Consider the following 9,394-nt stretch of genomic DNA (forward strand, 5'->3'; position numbering starts at 1 on the left):
TATGGATTTCATATATACATTTTAATACACATCAGAGAAAGAACATGTCTGGGTATGCAAGATGCCTGCATACCATGTGGGAAATGCATTAAAGAACCTGAGTGGATAAAAATGAGACTATTTCTACACATTAAACTACTACATAATGATACAGAATCTGTTTGTAAAGGTGGTTATGTGGACCTGTGTGGATTTTCCATTGTTTAAAGTACAAACGTTGTCTCCAAATCAATAAAGTCACAAACAGAAAGGTTTTAATATTTCAGTACTATTAAAATATCACATTGTATCTAAAACATTTTCTTTATAAGAAAACAAAAAGGAGGGGGAAAAAAACCACAAGACTTCCGCAAACTACCTCGACCGTCTGTCCTTTTTTGTTTTATCTGTGTTTTTGTTCATAGTCTTTTCATTGTCTCCTCTGCAGTCAGGACAAAACCATTTGCCCTTTGGTTTGTAGGTAAGTCCAACACAAGAGAAATGGAACCACTCTATGGTGCACTCGTCATTATCACAGCCTATCATCTCACCAAAAGACACCTGATTGCACAAACAGTACGTTGGCTCATTGGGGTCAATTGCAAAAGGTATAGGGGATACCTCCCTTTCTTGCTTGGCTTTGGAACGTTTTTTCTTTTTGGACGATTTTGATTTCTTTTCTTTTGGCGGCTGCTCTTCAAGGTCATCCATTCCGTTGACCATGTGACATAAATCCCGGCTCTCGCTATTGCGATGCCTGCGAGGCCTACGAGTAGACCGTTCACATGCAGTTGAATCAGCTTTGTTTTTTTCCACAAACTTTTCACTCTCTTCTTGATCAAAGAAGCCCTTGCAAAGGGATTCCATTTGCTTTGTCCTGTTCTCTATTAACTCAAACACTTGTGTAACCAGCTGTATTTTATCATCGCCAAGCTCCTGGGTCATAATGAGGGCTCTCTGAAGCTGTTGCAAGAGGCGCTTTTTATGACTGGCGTCAGTTTCATTTGAATGCTTTTCAAAGACATCATCAACTTCTTTCAGAGCTTCTGGAAACAGAACAAAAATATAATATTGTGTTGTATTAATGGCTAAGCTGCAAATCTGCATTACCTGCGGAAGGCTAGTCCTGTACTCTGGCAAGCTGAACAACTGTATTATATTTAGTATTTTACAGACTATTGCACAAAATCATCCCAGTATCTCAGGGTCCACCTCTCAGCGTAGGTAGGTTACTAGTGACCAGATAATACTATATTATCTAGTAGCAGGGGCAAACTATCGAGGAAGCAGACCCTGCAGCTGGAGGGGGGCCCAGGAGGTACAAGGGGCCCCATGAGGCCCTAATTAATGGGCAATTTCAACATATATTTATAAAATAGGACAACCTCTAGATATGTTGGGGGCCCTAAAATGAATTTGCTGTGGGGCCCAGTAACATCTAGTTACGCCACTGTCTAGAAGTAACCCTGGCGGATTTCTAAAGGAAGTTATTGTGCTGGCAAATGCACCCTAGGACACAGGTTCTATTGTTGCTCTGGATATGACTAGCACAGGTTTGGTACAGAATGCTAGGGACCTAGGGCTTTCCATATAAAGAAGAAGGAAAGTCTTCTTCCACTTGGGGCTGCCAAATGTTAGGCACCCCCAAGTGATTGTATTTACTTACCTGAAAGCCTGGGGTTATTCCAGTGAGCACCACAGAGCAATCCTCTTCCAGCGATTTCTTTCTTCTTGCGGCTGTGCATGCGCGCATTAGAGTGAAAAGCCGAACTTTAACTAAAAAGTCGTCTATTTCGTTCTACTGCACATGGGTCTGCCCCGGGAAATTTGAAGAAAGAGGAAGCCGGGAATGGATCGCTCCGCGGTGCTCGTTGGAAGAACCCCGGGCCGGTGCAGTTTTCTGCTGATAGGAGCAGATCAGGGGTTTCGGGTAAGTCAACACATTCGCTTGGGGGTGCCTAATATTTAGCACCCACAAGTGGAAGAAGACTTTCCTTCTTCTTTAAAGGGGAAGGAAACCTAGTTGGCGCAAACCCCCCACCCCCCCTCCCGTTTGTTGCTCACCCTCCCTCCTCCCCCCTGGCCTACCCGTCCCGCTGGGCAAATGCCCCCAACTTGTTACTTACCCTTCTGCGCAGGTCCAGTCCAGGGAGTTCACAGACGACATCTTCTTCCACGCGATCTTCTTCCTGCTGTGAACGGCGTTTTGGGGCATGCGCAGTAGGATCATTTCGCCGGTGCGGATCTACTGCGCATGCGCCAAAAGTCCCGCGCATGCGCAGTAGATCGTACCGGCAAAATGATCCTACTGCGCATGCACCAAAACGCCGTTCAAAGCAGGAAGAAGATCGCGTGGAAGAAGATGTCGTCTGTGAACTACCTGGACTGGACCTGCGCAGAAGGGTAACAAGTTAGGGGCATTTTCCCAGCAGGATGGGTAGGCCAGGGGGGAGGAGGGAGGGTGGGCAACAAACGGGAGGGGGGGGGGGTTTGCGCCGACTAGGTTTCCTTCCCCTTTAAGGGATCCTTCTATAATTTGTATCACCATACGCCTACTAGAAATCATTTAATTAATGCAAATTGGATGTTTTGCCTCCAATAAGGATTGGGATAACTTAGTTGGGATCAATAACAAGCTACTGTTGTATTATTACAAAGAAATTAGAAGCCCAAGAGCAGACTGCTAGGGTTGTAGCTAAAATAAATCGGTTAGAGCTCTGCACAATGTGAGAATGCATTGGCCACCAAGCACTACAAGTACGGTTGCCACCTGGCCGGTATTTTACCAGCCTGCCCGGTAAAAATGATGGTTGATCCCAATGTTATTAATAGGGGAAAAAAGATAAATATATAGAAAAGGTGACAACCCTAGCTACAGGAGCGATACCATCCAGTTGCAACTAAACAATTTGAACATATATGAGAAAATAGAAATGCAAGTAAAAGATATAATCTGATATATAATCCCAGTGGCGCCCCTGCACTTAGCCTTTGTATTTAGATTTTAGACTCCCTCAAACCAACCCCCATCCACTTCAGCTTTCACTTCATTTATATCCAACCCCGGCTCTTCTAGTTCGCCCCTCCCTTCCAAGCCCCGCCTGTTTTCTTAAAAGCCGACACCAGAAGCACCTCCTACTGTTTTTCTATACCGTCTGTGTGCCTCCCCACTGTTTGTGTAACTTCCCACAGCGCCTCGCTTCGCCTATCAAGTGAAGCTCCTCGCTCTCCCACCTTGTTGCCTCCTCCGTGACTGACATCGGTCCCACCCCCCTCTTGCTCCGCCCACCATAAACTCCCTGCCGTATGTTTCATCGCCACCGCCCATTGGGCCACTTGTCACTCAAATGGGAAGAGGAAAAACTTACGCAGCTAAAATTTATAAGTGCAGTATGGCAAGCAACTAAGAGTTATATCCGCGCTGCCTGAAACCCATAAGCGCTTTATAAGCCCAGCTATGCACACAAACCCTCCCCTTAGCAGCCCTTTCCGATTTTGCCAAAGGTAACCGCCCCGGATATGACGCTTAATCCACTCCCTCCCCCACCGATCACTGACAGCGCCGAGCGCTTCCCCACTATGAGCCCCAACCCCTCACATTACAGCCCAAAACTCCCCGACCCGCCTGTTACAATGGCACATACATATAGCGATACTGTCCCTCTTCCAGAAGTTACACAACTACAACTCCCAGCATCCCACGTAAATCGTCCTGCTGCTGGTTTTGTAGTTGTTCAATACGTGGAGGCCCGCAAATACTAAGTGCGAGTAAACAGAATGCTCCCTGGGCAGCGGCTAGAGGCTTTTGGATACAATCCAGGCGAGATGCCCAACTATTGCCTGAACTCTCACAGGCGGAGTGTAGATCCCTAGGGCTGCAGCTCAGTGAGGTCCGATCACTGTGGAGGGGAAAGGGGGGGGCAGATCCGCCACGTGTGGGGAACCCCGAGAGTAGACTTTGGGGGGCAAATAACCTCAAGTAACCCTCGCCCGGCTGATGTACTACTAGCACAGCTCCAGCCTGATCTACTACTACCACTACATGCTGCTCACGGAGGGAAGTGTCGATACCTCATCGCTACAAGGACGGAATCACCCCTCCCCCGGCCACACTGACAGCAAACTCACCCCGGTACTGGCTATCGATCTCCCGCAACAGAGTGACGCTCCTCTGGATTTCCAGCGGCAAAGAGTCCACGCACTCCAGGTACTCCTCCACATAGCTCACCACTTGGCTGTCCTCAGCCGCCGCCGCCACCGAGCCCCCTGGGGAATAGTGCAAGTGCTGCTGGTGCCCTAACATGGTCCCCAAGCATAAGCATTCAGCGGGACCGAGCAACACCGAAGAAACACAGGCTGAGAGACTCCAAGCTCCCCCCACACTAGCCCTGCTGATGAGTTATCGAGGGGGCGGGGCTAATAGTGGAGGTTCCTGCCCCGGTAGTAACGTGCTAACTCCACTACAGCCGTTCTATCACTCAGGCCGCATTCCAATTTGGAATCCAGCGGGTCGGGGAGATAAACTGCGCATGCGCACCACTGCGCCATATAAGGGTGTACGACTTCTTTTGACTCCCCCCCCATTTAAAGGTGTTTGGATTTTCCCGCATTTGCCCCAGCCTGACGCTGATTGGACGTTTAACGGAAGCTAGGGAGGGACAACAGGTGTAAGCCACGCCCCTTTACGAATCTTTTTATACAATTTTATTTGTTTCCGTTCCTTGACCTAGTTCGGTAATCGTTATATTTGTGATAAGTGGCTGCCGAAGATTAAGGCCTGTGCGAATCCTACATATCAGTGTTCGGCTGCACATTGTGTGGGCAGGGACAGATGTCACTTCCTGGTCTGTGGCCATGACTACCGTGCCCGTGTGTTGATGAAGGTTGTTGCTCGTGATGTAGTTGGTGTTGTCACTGTTTGGGGCCAAAATAATGGTCTTTCCCACATCACTGGACTCTCTCTCTATCTCTGTATGTGGCCTTGTGGTGCTTTGTGTAGCCCTACTCTACTTCCTAGAGACAAGACATAGAAATTGAAGTCTACTTGTCTTCATTTCATCATCATTTATTAGCAGCAGACCTTTATTAGCAGGAGACAGCTATGTATGCTTTGCAATCATTTAATAAACAAGATTCTTACAATAAATGAACATTGAGTGAAAAACATATATATATATTACAGGTCCCTTTCAAGAGCTTACAATCTGAAGGCATGATGTGTGTATGTATATTTTTATTTGTATAGCGCTCCTTGAGGGCAAAGCACTGTACAGCAAAACAACAAATTAGTAGTAACAAACAAGGGTTCACTGCGTTATTAAGTAACAATAAGTGCATTATTACAAATACAAATGACATAAATATAATTAAAATACAGATTAAGTGCTCGGTGTCAAGGAGACAAAAGGAATGAGGACCCTACAGTGGGGCTTACAGTCTAAATGGGAGGGTAACTTACGGACACAATTTGGAGGGATATTAAAACAATGTAGGTGACAGTGTGTGACACTGCCATATAAGTGGCAGTTCCAGTGTTATCCAGGTGCTCCCAGAGGTAGTTTTTGAGTTTCATTTTAAAAACATTGAAGGAGGATTCTCTCTGGAGAGATTCAGGAATGACATTCCAAATATAAGGAGCCGCAAGAGAGAAAGGTTTGGCACTGGAAACAGCAGTAGTAGTGAGGGGTACAACCAAGCGGTTGCTCAGAGAGGAGCGGAGGTTTCAGGGAGGAACATATAGAGAAACAAGGGATGAGTTGTTGTTAGGTGCAGAGGAATTAAGGGCTTTGAAAGTTATGAGGAGGAGTTTATACATTATTCTTTGTTTTATAGGAAGCAATGATAAGGACTTGAGCAGGGGAGGGGCCTGTACTCTTTTGGATGAGAGGAGGATAATTATACAGACTGTAGAGGGGAGGGATGAGAGTTAGGGAGGCCAGTTCATAGTAAGTTACAGTAATCTAGTCAGGATAGGATGAGAGCATGCATGAGCGTCTTGGCCGTAGCAGGTGAAAGGAAGGGACGGATTTTGTCAATATTGCATAAGAAAAAGTGACAGGTTTTGACAGTAGTGTTAATATGATCAGAGAAGGAGAGAGAGGGGTCGAAGATTACCCCCAGACAGTGTACTGAGTTGACAGGGTCAATAAGCATGCCATCAATAGAGATAGTAAAAAGTGGAGTAGGACCAGGCTTTAGGGGAAAGTTTATTAGTTCAGTTTTTGTTAGGTTGAGTTTGAGGTGGCTCTGGTTCATCCAAATTGAGATAGCTAAGAGGCAGTTGGAGATTTGAGCCTCAGTTTCAGCTGTTAATGAAGGGGTGGATAAATATTTTTGGGTATCATCAGCGTACAGATCATAATTAAAGCCAAATGACCGAATTAGATCTTCAGAAGACAGAGTGTACAGGGAGAACAACAATGGACCAATTACAGAGCCTTGCGGCACCCCTACATTAAGTGGAACTGGAGATGAGTTTTTGTTATCATAAGAGGCAGTGGATGTTCGGTTAGAAAGGTAAGAAGAGAGCCAAGATGCAGCCTGGTTACAGATGCCAAGCGAATACAGAATCTGCACCAGGAGTGAGAGGCCAACCGTGTCAAATGCAGATGATTGGTCAAGGAGGAAAAGGATGGAGTAAAGAGAGCTTTGGCAACATGAAGATCGTTTGTTACTCTTCACAAAGGAAATCTTCGCACAGTTACATATTATTTAAAGGTGTGTTTAAATCCTTTTATGCTTTAGGAGTACATGCAAAATTTGGTGCAGAGAAGGCATGACAAATATGAGACTACAACCCACATTTCTCACTTTTGCACATTAAAAATATCTTTAAATAATATGTAACTGTGCAAAGATTTCCTTTGTGAAGAGTAACATTAAAAGCTGTAACAATTACCATGTAATATATTGTGAATTATACCATACCTCCCAACATATTGGAAATAGAAAGAGGTACAAAAAGATTTGCTGCGCTATGTGCGGGGACTTCTTGGTCACACCCATTTTTCTGACCACACCCCCTAATTACCATGTCCATTTTACAAAATGTGGCAGGTTATGAAAGTTTGAACACATATCTGTGGTTTTTATGTATTATTACAGTTTTGCTAATGAAGGTGAATTGCCCTTTAAGCTGTGAGTCTTAGGGTAGGACTACACGAACGATTTTGGCGCGATACAATGAGCTGTGACTTGTCGCATGCAACAAAAATAAGGTAGGAGATAGAATTTTCGAAAGGTGTCGCAGCGCTGATCTGAATGCAGACGCTGCAGCATCTGCATCCGACAGTCGTGTCGGATCAACGCTGCAACACCATGCGATTCTATCTCTTACCTTATTTTTGATGCATGCATTCTGTCCCAGCGCGTCGGATCACGCCAAAATCGTTTGTGTAGTCCTAGCCTAAGTTCTCCCAAGAGACCTGCTTATCTTTAATTGTTACAAAAGTATCCAAATGCACCTGCCACATAGTCTGTGCCAAAAGCCAATTAAGATAGAAATGTTGTATCTTTTTCTGGCTGTTCAGTGCAGGAGAAAGTCGGGACATTTCAGTAACAAACTCGGGACTTCAGGTTGAGCTGTCAATATCGGGACTGTCTTAAACTATATGGGAACATTAATGTTAAACTTTTAACATAATTAAGGAAAACAATGTGAAACTTTTGCACAGCTGAGTAGTTCTTCAATACTATGGAATGCTGAAATTTAATTTGGCAGATAGGTAGGTGAACCTGTACTCAGGTTTTGTAGGCAAATGGAACATAATCAAGTTAAGCATTCTTCAAATGTCTACTTATAATATGTTTTGTCCTTTACAACAATGCACAGTACTAAGGAATAAGACCATCTCATTGTTCAGACTCGCAGGACTGTGTTTTGGGCTATATGAATGGCACATAGAACCCAACCTATGTTTCAGAAAGCTCACAAATACCAAAATCTAATTGATTGAATGGTGGGGCTAATGTTATGTGTGTATGTATATTTTTTTTCTATAGCGCTACTTATATATAAATACAAAGTACACTTACATTTTAAGAGCTTAGTCAAAGAGACAAGAGGTAGGAGATCCCTGCCCTGTAGAGCTTACAATCTAAGTGTGAACAAAAAGTAGATATTGTCCTGCTCCTCCTGGATAGGATGACCGTTCCTAAAATGTTTAGTTGCATTCTGTGTCCAAATATATTATATGTGATAACATGAAATAACTGCAGACACAGTTACACAGAGACAGAGTCCCGAAGTGAAGTTGTTGAAAAGAATTGGTGAATGTGTTATTGTTTTACTTTTGTTTATTTGGGATGCATCAAATAGTGTTTTTTTTTTTTTTTTACATAGGTTGTGTTCTATCACACAATTCCAGCTTCCAAATCTAGATCACATTATTAGTGATTTTTGCTTGTGTGCCTGTGCTGTTCTCGTGCAGAGTTTAGAGACTTTCTCACTTCCATTGGTGGCCCTACCACATCACTTACCAAGATTCTCGGGTCAACTTCCCCCACCTTATTTCAATTCAAGAGTAAAAGAGCCTTGGTAGGTAAAATGCAAACTTTGTAGCAGAGAAACAGTAGCCAGATTAATATCAAGCACTGAAAAACAGAATGTAAACAGAGCCACTAGGTATATTTGTAATTAATAACACCTGAAGGGACTGCAGGAAAAAGTGATGAAGATATAAGCTATGTTCCAAGGCAGTAATGTAAGAGCTTAAAATTGAAATATTCTTTCTTGTTTTGCAGGTAAGAGCAGACGAAACCAGCTATGTCTGACTCCCTGTCCAGGGCAAGAGTATAAAGTAAGACCTGGACCTGAATTGTGACATTTTATTTGTGTTGCAGAGGAAATCAAACTCTTTTTTTCCCAAAACTTTTTTATTGTATTTCCAAAGGTAAATAAAATATATTAAAATGGTGAAACCGTACATTGTACTGTATGTTTGTTATGACATAATGGGTATACAAATACCATTGTTTCGTGAGTTTGTTGCTCAACAGCAGCCACTTATAACACAGTTTCCTTATAAGTCAATACAGTACATTAAAACTTAGACATATAAGAGCAGGGAACAGAACAGAGGGGAAGGGGAGAGAGTTAAGAACCACCCTTTAAATGACTAATTTATTTTGCAGAACCAATCTAACTTTTCAAATACAGTTTATACTTCCCTTAGGGTTATTGTGGATGAACAAGTTGATGGTAGCCACTCTATCCTGTCTAGATTTTGAGCAAATGCCCCTTTAGCCTGTTTGTTAAGACACTGCTGTGCACAGCAGCAGATGGAAAATGAATTTAATGTCGCAACAACAGAATGTATTACAAATTTGGTGGTATGTAACTTGCATAATAAACAAATCATACATTGTTTGATCATGTTCCAAGTCCACCCAAACAGGGTCTAGCTGTGCTTCCTCT

The 9,394-nt window shown here is 43.6% G+C and overlaps 1 protein-coding gene and 1 long non-coding RNA gene across 2 annotated transcripts; one reads left to right on the forward strand and one right to left on the reverse strand.

Annotated features, from left to right (window-relative positions):
• Window positions 1-4,464, reverse strand: ing2.S (inhibitor of growth family member 2 S homeolog). The gene is made up of 2 exons (NM_001097021.1): window positions 4,108-4,464; window positions 1-1,025 (listed from the first exon to the last, which is right to left on the reverse strand). Exons 1-2 carry the CDS (start codon window positions 4,280-4,282, stop codon window positions 355-357), a joined length of 846 nt encoding a protein of 281 aa, NP_001090490.1. The 5' UTR covers window positions 4,283-4,464; the 3' UTR covers window positions 1-354.
• A 2,982-nt stretch (window positions 4,465-7,446) lies between these two features.
• Window positions 7,447-8,897, forward strand: LOC121399285. Its single transcript, XR_005964877.1, has 2 exons — window positions 7,447-8,515; window positions 8,722-8,897. It is a non-coding gene; the product is annotated as an uncharacterized LOC121399285 (long non-coding RNA).
• Window positions 8,898-9,394: the final 497 nt, after the last annotated feature.

This window comes from Xenopus laevis, chromosome 1S (genome assembly GCF_017654675.1).
Source record: "Xenopus laevis strain J_2021 chromosome 1S, Xenopus_laevis_v10.1, whole genome shotgun sequence".
Taxonomy (NCBI): Eukaryota; Metazoa; Chordata; class Amphibia; order Anura; family Pipidae; genus Xenopus; species Xenopus laevis.

Bases quoted from the DNA above. Each gene is read 5' to 3' on its own strand.
- ing2.S (NM_001097021.1), bottom strand. From the start codon at position 4,282: ATGTTAGGGCACCAGCAGCACTTGCACTATTCCCCAGGGGGCTCGGTG. The intron at 1,026-4,107 runs GTGAGTTTGCTG...TTCTGTTTCCAG, and splicing joins GATCGATAGCCAGTACCGGG to AAGCTCTGAAAGAAGTTGAT.